General features: G+C 38.9%; 1 protein-coding gene across 1 annotated transcript in view; it reads left to right on the forward strand.

The window, feature by feature from the left end:
* SLAMF1 (signaling lymphocytic activation molecule family member 1) overlaps positions 1-16,969 on the forward strand; it is a 68,238-nt gene that overhangs the window by 7,883 nt on the left and 43,386 nt on the right. The window contains exons 2-3 of the mRNA XM_066366076.1: positions 1,212-1,550; positions 3,463-3,747. Coding sequence (XP_066222173.1) covers positions 1,212-1,550; positions 3,463-3,747 — 624 coding nt within the window. The remainder of the gene's footprint in view (positions 1-1,211; positions 1,551-3,462; positions 3,748-16,969) is intronic.

Below are 16,969 nucleotides of genomic sequence, written 5' to 3' on the forward strand. Positions count from 1 at the left end.
TGCTCCTGAGAAAGCAAGATGAGGATGGATAATTAACTTGGTATCATGGAATATACAGTGACCTTGACAAGAGTGGTTCCAATTTGCAATAGGAAAGAATACCTGTTCAGAGTGTGTACAAGAAAAAATAGGTCAAGAAATAGAGACAGAAAATATAAACACACATAAAAGGACTTGGCAATAATGAAGCAGAGAATGGGGAGGTGACTGGGCATAGACCTGGGATCAGGAGAGGATTTTTTAAAGTTATATAAAATTATGTGTTGGTATGTTGTGTGTTGGTGAAAATAACCCATGACATATCGTGTCATAATAAAGCTAATGAAGCAAGGGGTAGGGCAATTGTAGGAGCAAAGCCCTGAAGTAAGTGAGTGCTCCATGAAGGAGAAAGCTGACCTTACATGGAATCATAGACAATCCATCCAAGTAGATAGGTTGATTCAGTGGTGATATTAGTGGAAGTTATCTTTTTGTTTCTTCTAGTTCTTCAGTAAAATGAGAAGCAAGCTCATCAGCTGAGGTTGTGGGTTTGAGGAGAGAAGTGTTAAATAGTCAGCAGTAGGATTTCTTACAGTGGTTTGAAAATTTTGGAGGTGTTTTAGTTGTTGGCTCAGCTTTTTTGAAAAATAAAATAATTTCTCACTCTCAGTGTGATTGACTATCTTATGGTTTTTTTGGAGGGCTAAGATACCACAGTCTGAACACTAGACTCCAAACCTTCCTGACTCCACATTCCTTAGACTTTTCTCTTTCCTCATCACTGAAATGATTATGCTCTTGTAACCTTGGTTTCCTGGGTTCATGACCTTAGGAATACTTTCTGTTTCTCTCCATCCTTCATTGTATTTATTGGTGAGAAGTCTGGTTGAAGAATTAACAGACTAGGATGCTGATACAGTTACTGGTTATGTGACATTAGGGAAGTCTTTTAATTTCTGGTTTTGGTGTCTTAACTATCAATCTGAGTTGATATAATTCCCTCCCAGATCAAAGAAACACAGTGTTCTAGTTAGTCTATACAGCTCTACAATAAGTAACTTTAAAATTTACATTAAAATATTGCAAATACAGTAGGACCCTCATAACTATCTTATAGACCACTAAGGCCTAGCAAGCCCCGGAATGGTCCAAAAAGAAGAGAGACTCACAGACAAGATGTGATTCTCAAAGAACCCCCCATAATAAGGGACTGTCTTTTCTTCCTCCCACAGGTGAGGGCTTGCTGAATTGCCCAACAATCCTTGGGCAGTTGGGAAGCAGTGTGGTGCTGCCCCTGACATCTGAAGGAATAAGTAAGAGTATGAACAAGAGCATCCACATCATCGTCACTCAGGCACAATCACCAGGAAATAGTGTCGAAAAGAAAATCGTGTCTCTTGATCTGCCGGAAGGGGGCTCTCCACGCTATCTGGAACATGGCTATCAGTTTTATCTGGAAAACTTGAAGCTGGGGATCCTGGAAAGCAAGAAAGAGAATGAGGGCTGGTACTTTATGACCCTGGAAGAAAATGTTTCAGTCCAGCACTTTTGTGTGCAGCTGAAGCTCTACGGTAATAATGGTGGCTTCTTCACATTGGAGGACTAAAATGGTCCCTTCCCTAAGAACGTAGGCCTCTCTCGGAAGCAAAGTGTATTCAGAATTGGGAGCAACTTGAAAGATCACTTAACCTGGAGATATTTGAACTGTCCTTTAGGAGGAAGTGTTAAAGGTTCACAAATCTTCTTTATCCAAATTGGACAGTGATGGGGGCTGATTAACATTAGTCACCCATAACCATATTTCCATAAGGAAAGGAGCTCAGGTACCTGTGGGCTAAAAGGTCTAGAGTCCTAAGAGTCTCAGTTTGCAAATAAAAATTTGTTGGAACAAAGGTGGGAATTTTTTTTCCTGATTTTTAAAAAGTTTGAAGACCACGGATCAAACCCACCTCTCTCTTATAGATGAGGCCACTGAAATCCAGAGTGGTTTGCACATGCTTTCACACATCTGTGTAGGTGGCTCACTGCGTTAGGGTCATGAGAGAAGAAGAGCTGAAACTCAGCCCACACAAAACTCTCCTAGGCCTGCGCCCTGGCATCGCATTGCAACTTACTTGGGGGAGAGGCATCTTTTTTCTCATTTAAACAAGGACTCTGGTTATAATATGCTTGGTTGCAGAATTAAACTAGGATGTAGGTCCATCTGAATCTAAGGCAAGTGCTTTTTTGAGCCTTTTTAAGGCCTTCTTGAATGCACTCGGTTTGTATCTTTTAGGCCCAGAGATTCCCTTGAATTCCCAGGGATCCTGACTGCCATGTGAGTTGTCCTGCTTCTTCACAGTAGCTTCCTTATCTCTAAGGATAGAAAAGGAAGTCCCACTCACACTCCAGCATTTCTTTGAAATCCTCAGGTACCTAAAGGAGACAGAGCAATACCCTTTTCACCCTTCCCCTGGCCCTAGCATTCCCTTTCCTTCAAACAGCTTACACAGAATTCTTACCGTCCTCCAGCTCATACCAAGGAGTGATGACCACTCCCGTAATGGTCCTGGCTTAGGCTGCCATGGGCATGGAGATTATATATCATGTGTTTTCCAGAACACTTCACTGCCTTTGTAACATCTTGTCACAGTCACATTTTGTGATCAAATTCTTACCTTAGAAAATATGGTCTCTGCAACCATGGTATTATTTTCTCAAGTCAAAGGAAGAGGCTCGATTTTTGAGTTAGACAGACCTAGGTTTAGATCTCAGCTTGACTGTTTATAAGCTGAGTGACTTTATGTAAGGTACTTCACTTTTCTGGGACTCAGTTTCCTCATCTATAAAATGCAAATAATTATGACTAAGGTTGTAATTGTTGAGAAGGTTTTTGAGAAGATTAAAGAATGTAATAAATATAAAACTCCAGCATAGTGCCCCTCTTATAGTAGTTGCTAAATAAATAACACAGTTTCCTTCCTCTTGTCTACTTCATGGTTTTAGAGTAAAATAGGTCAGTGAGACCTATGGTTATCCTTAATTCAGATATATTAAAGCAGTGAAAACACACACACACACATACACACAATGAAATTCTACCACTATAAAGTCATTCTTTTAGGCCAAAGAGATGGTGACACTTTAGCCAATGACAGTTAAACTTATGGGGGATTTGTTGACAGCAAACTCCACAGATAGAATACAAGAGAACAATCAAGATCAAGGACACGAGGAAAGACATGGAAATCCTAGCAATGTTGGTGGGAGAGAACTGAAAGACAATTTTTTCTTCCCTATTTTATCCCAAGGTTGTCCTAAAAAGGAGTATGTGGGAAGAGAAAGATGGTGCAGAACAGAGGTCCCTAGTAGAAATAAGTCACACTTGGAAACCCCCCGGGAGGGAAAATACCACTAGGTTACAGTTTCTTCTAACAAAAAAGTAAAGTCAAAATTTTAGGGGGCTCATTTCAGTGACGATTCCCTTCTCCCCCCTCCTGACAGAGCAGGTCTCCACTCCGGAAATTAAGGTGCTGAACTGGACCCAGGAGAATGGGAAATGCAGCTTGATGCTGGCCTGCATGGTGGAGAAGGGGGACCATGTGGCTTACAGCTGGAGCAAGGAAGCAGACACCCACCTGCTGAGCACAGCCAACAATTCTCACCTTCTATATCTCACCCTTGACCCTCAACATGCTGACAATGTCTACATCTGCACCGCGAGCAACCCCATAAGCAACCATTCCCAGACCTTCATCCCAGGGTCCAGATGCAGGTCATATTCCCCAGGTGAGTGGTGGCTAGTGTGCCACATTAATGATATGGGCTCAAGCCCCATATGGGCCAATCACTCTGTTCCTATAGCCGTGGCCTTCACCTTGATCACGATACTTAACATTTTCTCTATAGTTTATAAAAGCCCTTCACGTGCATTCAGGGAGTGCTCTCCGCTCATAACAGCCAGGGTGGCATTATTATTTCAGTTCACAGTTGAGGAAACCAATAAGAATTGATGGAGGCAGACTGAGAGCCCATGTTTCTGAGTCGTGATTCTTCTCTCCTCCAGCCTTGGCTTTGGTCAGCACAGGTGGCTGGGTGAGGGAGTGCAGGTGGCAGGTACTGATTCCCCCATCCTTGTTCCACTAATGGTGGCACAGTTCTACACCATCATAAATATTTATTGATCACCTAGGCCAGTGGTTCTCAAAGTGTGCGCCAGGGTGCACTGGTGCACCCTAGAAGATTTCCAGGTGTGCCCTATGGTATTCCAGAGAAATATGTGCCTGTTAGGGACCAAAAAACCAACAGGGTTTTTGGAGTTTAGATTTTTGGGAAACAGAGGTGTGGGAAATTGGCTGTAAGTTGACAGTGTGCCCAACCCCCCACATCACTTGCCTGATTAAGTTGCAAAAGGCTGTTAAGTATGGTGCTGGATTGTTTACACTACCCCTTACGTTCCCCGGAAAGACTAGAGGCAAGTTTCTTCTATCCTTTGTTTGGTGTAAAGTTAAGATGATATGTATGGTGGGGGTTTTCTGCACTCAACACAATTAAGAGTAAAAAGAGAGGAATTCTTCAATGTATTGATGAGGAAATAAGAGTTTGCCTTTCAGACATATGCCCAAACATTGAAGAAATAGTTAGAACATCAGGCTCACATTTCTCAAAAACACAAGAATGAAAAAACTTAACACATTCAAGCTGGGACCTGCTGAATTTACTAAATCTTACTAAGAATGTATCTATATGTATAAAAAGATAACTTTTTTGTTGTGTTTTTTTTTTTTACTTTTTAACTCCTCTTTTTTACAAATTCTAAAAAGCATAACAAAAAAATGTAACATAAAAGGATTTTTTAATGTCAGAATAAATTTAATTTTGTCGTATTTATTTTGTTTAATTACCATAAAAGCATGCTTGGACCTTTATATTTTTTTCTTTAATATTTGACTTAATTATTATAACATATTTCTCAGAAATTTGTAAATAGTGCACTTACAATTATTTGTAGAATTTTAAATGCACCCTGACTTCAAAAAGTTTGAGAACCACTGGCCAAGGCTGTAGGAAATTGGGAATAGCTATGGCACATAATCTGCTCTCCAAAAGTGTGTTATAAAAGTAAGGCATAAAACATTTGCTCAATAATGAAAAGCAGGATATAATGAAGGGCCACTTCTATGGAGTTGACAGTGGATCCCACGGTAGGTGAGAGGACCCAGGGAGTTGGCTCTCTGGCTGAGACCTGGACTAGGAAGTATGGCAATAATGATAAATGGTGTAGCACTTTATCAGTGGCAAAAATACTTTCATTATATAATCTCACAATAACCTTACCAGTGCCATCCTCATTTTACAGATGAGGAACTGGAAGCTCATGGCATTTAACCTTTCTCAAATTTCTTCAACTTATAAATGATAGAATCAGCAACTAAACCTAGATCTTCTGATTGCTCTTTCTCTAGAAAAAAAAAAAAAAGCACCATTATTCTGTTATCAGAAAAATGCAGGGCTGATTAAGTAAACTCATCTAACCACTTAGAGCTGGAAACAATATAGCCACTTACTCTTTTTACCAACATATTTTGTGTCCCTATTTCAGGCACAGAGGACCAGGGTGCTGGCCTAGCAAAGGATTACTTATGCCCTAACAGTCTCCCCTCTTCATCCACTAGGAGTCTCCAAGGAAACTCCTGCCCACAGTTGACTGGGTGTTTATAGGGAGGGATTTCCAGATGACCAGGGATGGTGGGACAAGGAAAGTCAGCCAGGGTATGCCCTTCAGCATAGCATCTTCACTCAGTGACTCTCCTGATGTATTCCCAGCTGAACTGTTGGGAAAATCCCACCTGATCCCCAGTCTGCTTCTGAGAGTTCCTTAGTAAATCGAACCCATTATATGTTGCCTCCCCAGCCATCCAGGGCAGAGTCAATCACCTGTCTACCTACTAAATGTGTCTGGTTGCTTGCCCACCTCGCACACAAACTATATTCATAGGCTATCCTGCAATTCAGACCTCTCTTCTTGCCCATAGTCATTCAGAATGTGCTGGTGGGACCAAATCAGTGGTGTTATATGATTTAGAGTTTATAGAACACGGCTCCAGAGATCTTAGATCCATTCTGCCCATTTTATTTACAAAGATAAGTTACTTAACCTAAGACTTAGATTCTTTCTCTAAAATAATAACTGATAGGTCTTCATTGTTTACTTATGCCAGTTATGTAGCATCTCACTTAATCCTTATAGCAACCAAGTAGTATTACGATCCCTACTTTACAGATGAGGAAATATAAATCTGAAAAGATCACATAGAGCAAGTGACGGAGCTGACCTGTCTGACCCTGGAAGCCTTGTAGGTACTAGTGGAAAAGATAACACATTTAAAATGCTCTATGACTCATAGTAAAAATGTGTTGTTGTTTTTCCTTGGGACTGAGGAAACAGTGGCCTTTAATCCTGCACAGCCCTCTCTGTCATCATAGCCTCTTAGAGTTACAGCAGGGCATCAAATGTTTTACCCTGGCCCATCTCAAAAAAGAGGAAGATCTCTCTTTACTCTTATTAATGCGGTTTAACAGCAATTTCTTTCATGCAGTGCAAAGTCTTGGCAGGCAATAAGGCTTATGCTCGTACACTTGACTCAGGACACTCTCAAGAAATGTACAGGTGCTCTTACACATCTAAGTTACTTTGAGGCCCAAGTATGCACTTTCCTAAACCAGTTTTTGAATATGAAGCAGGCTCCTGGGAGCTATGGAGAGACAGGAGAAGCAAAAACAAGGCACCATGAGAAAAGTCCTGTCAGGATCTCAGCTCAGTCATTGAGAACTACCCAGCAGAGGCAGCCTTTTATTTGCTTGTGGCTGTTTTATCATATGTAAAATGTAAAGGGTGAGCTAGTGAAGGTCTTTCTAGAGTTAGTCTGTGATTCAGTGGGTGTACTATGATTCAGTTGGTTTTCTGTGATTCAGTTGGTATGTAATTAATAAAAAATGCTAATGCTAATAAAAGGTTACAAAGGTGAAGGTGTACTAGTTTCCTAGGGCTGCTGCAACAAAGTACCACAAACTTGTGGCTAAAACAGCAGGAAAGTATTGTTTCACAGCTCTGGAGGCTGGAAGTCCAAGATCAAGGTGTTGGTATGATTGGTTCTTTCTGAGGGCTGTGAGGGAAGGATCTGGGGCAGAACTCTCTCCTGGGTTTATAGATGGCTGTCTTCTTATATTTCTTCACATTGTCTTCCCTCCATGGGCATCTCTGTTCTAATTTCACCTTCTTCTGACTGCATTAGTCATGTTGGTTAGGACCAACCTGTAATTAGTTTTCTAGGGCTGCTATAACAAACTATCACAGACTTGGGGGGATTAACAGAAATTTATTTTAGCACAGTCCTGGACTCTGGAATTCCAAGATCAAGGTGTCAGCAAGGTTGGCTTTCTTGGAGGCCTCTCTCCTTGGCTTCCAGATGGCCATGACATGCTGTGTCCTCTGTGCATGCACATCCCTGTCTCTCTGCATGTCTAGATTTCCTCTTCTTATCAGAACACTAGTAAGGTTGAACTTGGGCCCACCTTAATGGTCTCATTGAACTTGATCACCTCATTTAAGACCCTCTCTTCAAATACAGTCACATTCTGAGGTACAGGGGGCTAGGGCTTCAACATATGAATTTTAGAGGACACAGTTCAGCCCATAACCCCACTCTAATTACCTCATTTTATCTTGACTACTTCTATAAAAATCTTGTCTCCAAATAAAGTCATATTTTAAGGGCTTCAACATAGGAACTTTGGGGGAAACACAATTCAATCCATACACAAGTAGAGCTCCCCTCTCCTGCCGTTAGAGGCAGGGAATACAGCATGTCAAAAACAGCTCCCACAGCTGGTTTATAGCATGCTCTTTTCAACACACCAGGTTGACTAAATACTGGTGGAAAAAAAGGTTTTATTAATATGTTGATTTGTATTTACAAATGAATATTACTAATTTTTAAAATACTATGCTTAGTTTGACAAAACATTTATTGAGGTTCTACTATGTTCCAACATTGTGCTAGATACTGAGTACACAGAAACAAAAATAAGGCATTTTCTTTGTCCTGTAAGTAACTAATTATACTAGATTGTGTAGGGTGATAGGTGCAAAACAGGTATGAACAAAATAACAAAGAGGAGGCAATGATTAGCGCTTCTCAGGGAATCAGAAAGAGCATTACAGAGGATGTGACAAACTGGATTTTGAAAAATAAATAGAAATTACCCAAGCAGATAAAAGAAAGATATTTCAGGCAGAGGGCAAAGTAGATACAGCTGGGTCTTGTTCTGGATTATCCTGTAAGTGATGAGAACTAATAGTTTTAGATGGAAAAAAGTAACATGATCAGCTTTGTATTTCAGAGAGAAAATTCAGTGGTGTGGAGACTAGGGCAGGGAAGAGAAAGAAGAAAGAGAAATTAGTTATGGGAAGAAGCCATTACTGCAGTAATCCATCAAGGCATAATGAGGCCTGAGCCAAAGCAGCACCAGTTTACCAAAGACTTCAGACTTAGAATGAAATAGTGGGGCCTGAGGGTTTAGGGGTCACTTCACATCTATAATGAGTACAGTAATTTTAACACATTTTTCACTTTTATTATTGAAAAATTCAAAGTGGTTAATAATGTGATGAGACCAAATATGATGTAATGTCAGCACTGTCTCTTGTCAAGACTCAAACCAAACTGTACAGAACCTTCTTGTTCCTCAGAATCATTTTTTTTAAAATAACATTTGTCCAGGCTCTCAGGAATATATTCATCCTTATTCCGATTGTCATCCCAGAATTTAACAGTAAGAAACTCCTTAATATCTATCATTATAAAGCATTTTTATTTCAAAGTCCAATTCCTGGGTGCTACCGTGCACTCTCACTAAGTCACACAAAGCATGTTGATGTGGGTTAAAGTTGAACAGTACAACTTACTGCCATTCTTCATGACTGTGTTCTAAAATATTTATGTCTGCCCTGGCTGTTTTGCTCAGTGGTAAAGCATTGGCCTGGCGTGTGGATGTCTTGGGTTTGATTCCCGGTCAGGGCACACAGGAGAAGCGCCCATCTGCTTCTCTATTCCCTCTTCTCTCTGTGTCTCTTCTTCTCCCCTTCTGAAGCCAAGGCTAGATTAGAGCAAGTTGGCCCCGGGTACTGGGGATGGCTCTATGCCTTCCTCTTCAGGCACTAGAAAAATGGTTCCAGATACAACAGAGCAAGGGCCCCAGATGGGCAGAGCATCACCCTCTAGGGGGCTTGCCAGGTGGATCCTGCTTGGGACACATGTGGGAGTCTGTCTCTGCTTTCCCTCCTCTCACTAAATAAATAAATAAACAAACAAACAAACAAAATAAAAAAAATAAAATTGTTATGTCTATGATAACATGAATAGTATAAAAACTTAAATAATTCAACTGAAAGGAAAAGTCCTTGGTAGATTGGCAAAAAGCTGCCTCAGCAAGTCTAGCTTTGCTCAGTTAAATAAAAAGCTGACACCTGCCCGTGGGTTCCTGGGGCTCTCCCCATATGCCAAGGCCACTTCTTCAAACAAAGAGTTCTCATTGTTGCAGAGGCATCTAGATGTTTGAAGCACAGGGGAAGGTCCTTCATGTTACTCCCAGTCCAACAACCATGACAACAAAGACAGGAGGGTAGAATCTGAGCACCTCTCATAGACCAGAACCTGTCAAGGGCCATACCTGCTAGAAGGGAAGCTGAGACATGTAGTCCTTAGCTGGGCAGCCATGTGACAAGACTTGTCCATGGAAGAATAGGAGAAATGGTACTGGGGGCACAATGCTAAGTGGGCTAGGCCAGCATAAGGGATTTTTCTGGAAGCTGTGAATTCTGTAAAAATTTTTATTTGGATGGGCTCAGATCTTAAATTAGTACAGTTTGTAAGCATTCTTCCCCCACCCCTAATTCTGAGGGAAATTGCCACCAACAAGAAGGTATCTCTTGAAGATGGTTGATTTCTTCTAGTAGATGTGCATTGTACAAGCAGCCATGCTGAAAGAACCACATGAAAGGCAGGAAAGAGATCTGGCATTTTCAGACCATTACATTAGTATCTCAGTATCTCCTGGGGTAAAATACAAGCTACATTTTGTTTCTCAGATTCATTTTTGTTTTCTTCTTTATCTCCCTTAAAGACTAAAGTTTGAGGACTTGAAAAGAAAGAGAAACTTTTGTGTTTCTGTAGCAGCAGAGCTTCACTAATTAGAAAAAAAAATCCCTCCTGCATTTTCTTAGAGGAATGGCTATAGGCCAAATTATCATGTTTAAACCACAGTCAATAGAGTAGAGGACCAAAATGTGGAGACTCGTGCAAAATACTCTTCAGAAATACTTCATGGTAGGGGTTCTCAACCAGCCTACTTAGCTCTCTCTAAGAGTCTGGCAGTAGAGGGTGTGTGGGGAGAATGGACCAAACTAGCTGTTAAAGAATTTCTTTGAGAATGAAGAATGAGGCCTGTGGACCCTTAAATAACAGAATAGCCTTGGTCTGATATCAACATCCTGAGAGGCCTCACTCTATTTCTGAGCAAAAGAAGGGTAGCTGGAGTTTCTGCTACAGGAAACGGTGGTTTGAAAATGGGAACACAGGTGGTGCTGACAGCATAGATACACATTTTCTTCCTGGTTCCATGTGGTTAATACAAAGCATATCCCAAGTAGGTCATTGCTGGTTTCTAGTAATTTACAGTCTAGGTGGTATTTCTATAGCTTACTAGGTAGAAAAATATTATCATATTAAAGAAACTGCTACTAGAATTCCTCTTTGGAAGAGAATAGTGTTTGTTTAGAATAGTACCTTAATAAATGTTAAAGGGAATTATGTCAGAGTAATGGCAGCATGAGATATATCCTTGATATCATTCCTTGAAATTTCAACAAATTGAAAAGCTAAAACACAGGGAAGAAACCCCAGGAGGGCTTACATGTTTGCCTGAAAGACTCATGCACCAAATGGACTAAATGAAGAAAAAAATCAAATACCATGGTTACACAAGAAAAAGATATAGTTCAGAAAGAAAATTAAAAATCTTGAGAAAGCAATCACAATCACATGGGAAAATGGAGTTAAACAATAGAGAATTCAAAATTGGTGCTCTGAAAATACTTAATGAGATGCAAGAAAACACTGATAGGAGAATTAATGAGCTCAAAAAACAAATGAATGAACAAAATGAGTACTTCACCAAGAAGATTGAAACTTTAACAATGGACCAAACAGAGATGAAGAACTCAATACATGAATTGAAAATTGAGATGGCAAGTATAGTTAATAGAACAGGCCAGATACAAGAGAGAACCAGAGACACCAAAGACAGGCAACCAGAGATGCTACAGGGAGAAGAGAGAGACTCACAAATAAAAATTTAAAAATGATAGAGTTCTACAGGAATTGTCTGACTCCATCAAAAAGAACAACATAAGAATAATGGGTATATCAGAAGAAGAAGAGAGGGAGAAGGGAATAGAGAGCCTATAAAAACAAATAATTGATGAGAATGTTCCAAGCTTATGGAAAGAGTTAGAGCCTCAAATCCAAGAAGCAAGCAGAATGCAAGTTACCTCAACCCAAAAGACCTACTCCAAGGCATAATATATTAAGTTGTCAAAAATCAATGACAAAAAAAGAATCTTCAAGGCAGCTAGGGAAAAAAGAACATAAAATATAAAGGAAGACCCATTAGATTATCATCAGACTTCTCAGCAGAAACTCTACAAGCCAGAAGAGAGCAAGCCCAAACATTTAAAGTGCTGAAAGAGAGGAATTACCAGTCAAGAATAGTATATCCATCAATATTCTCCTTCAAATATGAAGGAGAAATAGAAACTTTTCCAGACATACAGAAGCTGAAGGAATTTATCCCAGAAAATCCCCACTGCAGGAAATATTCAAGGGGATTAATCATTCAACTAGATACAAAGAACAAAACAAATCAAAACTACAAGTAAAAGTGTCAACAAGGTTACAGTAAAAACAAGGATAATCTGTGACAACAAAGACAGAAAAGGGAAGAGGATACAGATCTGCAGCAGCAAAGAAAGATGGAGTGCAGAAGCACTCATAAGAAAAAGGAGCCTTATACATGTGAAATTTTTTCTTTTAACAACTAGCCATGAAAAAGCCACTACTGAAACAAACAGCTTAAAAAAAGAAGAAACAGGAGAAAGAAGTATGGAATACTACCAAACAAAAACAACTGACAGAAACACAAGATTGAAGAACCAATGGAGACACAGAGCTATCAGAAAACAAAATGTAAAATGGCTATAGGAAATTTTCAAGTGTCAATAATTACCTTAAATGTAAAAGGATTGAACCCACCAATAAAGAAACACAGAGTAGCAGATAGGATCAAAATCAAAACCCAACCATATGTTACCATCAAGAGACACAGCTAAACTGAAAGGAAAAAATAAACTCAAAATGAAAGGTTGGAAAACAATTCTTCAAGCAAATAATACCCAAGAAAAGCAGGTGTAGCCATACTAATATTGAACAAGGCTGACTTCAAAACAACAAAAGCAACAAGAGACAAAGATGGACATTTCATAATGATAAAGGGGACACAATATAAAGAAGACAAAAGACTTCTTTGTATGTATGTACCAAATTGGGAAGCATCAAAATATATAAGACAACTAACTGATCTAAAAACAGAAACAGATAAAAACACAGTCATACTTGGGAGATCTCAACACACCATTGATGGCCATAGATTGATCATCCAACAGAAAATCAATAAAGAAATATCAGCCTTAAATTATACACTAGACCAAATGGACAGAATAGATATTTATAGGACATTTTATCCAAGAACATCAAATTATATATTTTTCCAGTGTACATGGAATATTTGCAACAATAGATCATATGTTGGACCACAAAACTTACCTCAACAAATTCAAGAATAATAAAATTATACAAAGCAATTTTCTGACTGGCTTTGAAATTAGAATTCAATGGCAAAACGGAAGTAAAGAAACTGACAAAAATGTGGAAATTAAACAACATACTTCTAAAAGTATGTCATGACTGGGTCAAAAAAGAAATAAAAGCAGAGATCAAAAGATATATACAGACAAACAAAAATGACAACACAACATATCAAAATTTCTGGGATGCAGCGAAAGCTGTAATAAGAAGGAAGTTTATATCATTACAGGCTTATATCAAGAAAAGGAGAGATCCTAAGTAAACAATCTAACATCACATCTGAAGTAACTATAAAAAAAAAGAACAAAGGCAACCCAGAGTCATCAGAGGAAATAGTAAAAATTAGAGCAGAACTAAGTCAAATAGAGAGCAGAAAAACTATATAAAAAATTACTACAACAAAGAGCTGGTTCTTTTAAAAGATGAATAAAACTGACAACCCCTGGCTAGACTCACTAAAGAAAAAAGAGAAATGACTTATATAAACAAAACCCAAAATGAAAGAGGAGAAATTACCGTAGATATCACAGATATACAAAGGACCATACCAGAATACTATGAAAAATTATATACCATCAAATTAACAATCTAGAAGAAATGGATAAGTGCCTAGAACTATACAATCTTCCCAACCTAAGTCACAAAGATGTGAAAAACCTAAATAGACTTATAAGCAGGGAGAAAATAGAAACAACTATCAAAAATCTTCCCTAAAATAAAATTCAGTACCAGATGGCTACACTAGTAAATTCTATCAAACATGCAAAGAAGATTTGGTAATTATCATTCTCAAAGTCTTCAAATTATAGAAGAAGCAATACTCTGTAACACATTTTATGAGGCCAGCATAACCCTAATAACAAAACCAGGAAAGGACAATACAAAAATGAAAACCACAGAGCAATATCACTGATGAGTACAGATGCAAAAACCAAAACAAAATACTAGCAAATCAAATAAAACAATACATTATAAAATAAGACATAACAATGAAGTGGGATTTATTCCAGGAGCACAAGGATAGTTCAACATCTGCCATCAATCAATGTAAAACATCACATCAACAAAACAAAGGACAGAAATCATATGATCCTATCAATAGATGCAAAAGAGGCATTCAATAAGATACAACATACATTTATATATATTTTTTTAATTATAATTTTATTCTTTTAATGGGGCGACATCAAATCAGGTTACATATATTCAAAGATCGACAAGTCCAGGTTATCTTGTCTTTCAATTATGTTGCATACCCATCATCCAAAGTCAGATTGTCCTCTGTCACCTTCTATCTAGTTTTCTTTGTGCCCCTCCCCCTCCCCCTTTCACTCTCCCTTTCCCCCCTACCCCCGTAACCACCACACTCTTATCAATGTCTCTTAGTTTCACTTTTATGTCCCACCTACATATGGAATAATGCAGTTCCTGTTTTTTTCTGATTTACTTATTTCACTTCGTATAATGTTATCAAGATCCCACCATTTTGCTGTAAATGATCCGATGTCATCATTTCTTATGGTTGAGTAGTATTCCATAGTGTATATGTGCCACATCTTCTTTATTCAGTCATCTATTGACGGGCTATTTGGTTGTTTCCATGTCCTGGCCACTGTGAACAATGCTGCAATGAACATGGGGCTGCGTGTGTCTTTACGTATCAATGTTTCTGAGTTTTTGGGGTATATACCCAGTAGAGGGATTGCTGGGTCATAAGATAGTTCTATTTGCAGTTTTTTGAGGAACCACCATACTTTCTTCCATAATGGTTGTACTACTTTACATTCCCACCAACAGTGTATGAGGGTTCCTTTTTCTCCACAGCCTCTCCAACATTTGCTATTACCTGTCTTTTTAATAATAGCTAATCTAACAGGTGTGAGGTGGTATCTCATTGCCGTTTTGATTTGCATTTCTCTAATAACTAAAGAAGATGAGCATCTTTTCATATATCTGTTGTCCATTTGTACTTCCTCCTGGGAGAAGTGTCTGTTCATGTCCTCTTCCCATTTTTTTATTGGATTGTTTGTTTGTTTGTTGTTGAGTTCTATGAGTTCTTTGTATATTTTGGATATTAGGCCCTTATCTGAGCTATTGTTTGAAAATATCATTTCCCATTTAGTTGGCTTTCTGTTTATTTTGTTATCAGTTTCTCTTGCTGAGCAAAAACTTCTTAGTCTGATGTAGTCCCATTCATTAATTTTTGCCTTCACTTCTCTTGCCTGTGGAGTCAAATTCATAAAATGCTCTTTAAAACCCAGGTCCATGAGTTGAGTACCTATGTCTTCTTCTATGTACTTAATTGTTTCAGGTCTTATGTTTAGATCTTTGATCCATTTTGAGTTAATTTTAGTACAGGGGGACAAACTGTAGTCCAGTTTCATTCTTTTGCATGTGGCTTTACAGTTTTCCCAGCACCATTTATTGAAGAGGCTTTCTTTTCTCCATTGTATGTTCTTGGCCCCTTTATCAAAAATTATTTGACTATATATATGTGGTTTTATTTCTGGACTTTCTATTCTGTTCCATTGGTCTGAGTGTCTATTTTTCTGCCAATACCATGCTGTTTTGATTGTCGTGGCCCTATAATATAGTTTAAAGTCAGGTATTGTAATGTCCCCAGCTTCATTCTTTTTCTTTAGGATTGCTTTGGCTATTCGGGGTTTTTTATAGTTCCATATAAATCTGATGATTTTTTGCTCTATTTCTTTAAAAAATGTCATTGGAAGTTTGATGGGAATTGCATTAAATTTGTATATTGCTTTGGGTAATATAGCCATCTTGATTATATTTATTCTTCCTAGCCAAGAACAAGGTATATTCTTCCATCTCATTATATCTTTTTCAATTTCTCTTAACAATGGTTTATAGTTTTCATTATATAAGTCCTTTACATTCTTTGTTATGTTTATTCCTAAGTATTTTATTTTTTTTGTTGCAATCGTGAAGGGGATTATTCTTTTGAGTTCATTCTCAATTGTTTCATTGTTGGCATATAGAAAGGCTATTGACTTCTGTATGTTAATTTTGTATCCTGCGACCTTACTGTATTGGCTGATTGTTTCTAGTAGTCTTTTTGTGGATTCTTTGGGGTTTTCGATGTATAGGATCATATCATCTGCAAAAAGTAATACCTTTACTTCTTCTTTTCTGATATGAATGCCTTTTATTTCTTTGTCTTGTCTGATTGCTCTGGCTAGAACCTCTAGTACCACATTAAATAACAGTGGAGAGAGTGAACAACCCTGTCTTGTTCCTGACTTAAGGGGGAAAGCCTTCAGTTTTGTGCCATTTTATATGATGTTAGCTGATGGTTTTTCATATATGGCCTTTATCATGTTGAGATATTTTCCTTCTATACCCATTTTGTTGAGAGTCTTAAACATAAAATTGTGTTGTATTTTATCGAAAGCCTTTTCTGCGTCCATTGATAAGATCATGTGGGATGACGTCAGAGTAATGGCGGGGTAGGAAGCGATACCGATAAATCTCTCCCAAAACTCAACAAGATCTTCAACCAGAAACAGAAAAACCTATACTTGGAGCCTCCAGATGCTTTGCAATACACCCAAAGGTATGGTCGAGTGAAAAATTGGCTAAATATATAACCAAACCCCAAAGGAAATAGGGAATAGGAAATGCTCCGCGTTCCTCACTAACCTAAACAGGGCGGCTTTCTCTGATAACTGTGAATATAGAAACTGAGGCGGGCAAAGGGGGTGAATAGATCCAGGCAGCGACACAAACGGCCGAACCAGGCTGTGGCGCGGAGATCCAAGCTGAGGAAAAACTGATCCTGTGGCAACCCGGGCAATACAAGCTAACACTCGCGCCAAACCCAAACAAAGAAAGACAAGCGGGGCGGCCATTTTACCCGGTCTCCTGGTCAGTGCGCGCAGCTACTGGGCAAGAGATTTCTTCCTAGGCCCCGAGAGTGGGTGCCCGTGTTGCCCCACGGAGAGGCAGGGTCAGAGGCCTTTCTGTGGGCTGAGAGCAGAGTCTCTGGGCAGCCCCAGTGCCCTGGAAAG

Source organism: Saccopteryx leptura, chromosome 2 (genome assembly GCF_036850995.1).
Source record: "Saccopteryx leptura isolate mSacLep1 chromosome 2, mSacLep1_pri_phased_curated, whole genome shotgun sequence".
Taxonomy (NCBI): domain Eukaryota; kingdom Metazoa; phylum Chordata; class Mammalia; order Chiroptera; family Emballonuridae; genus Saccopteryx; species Saccopteryx leptura.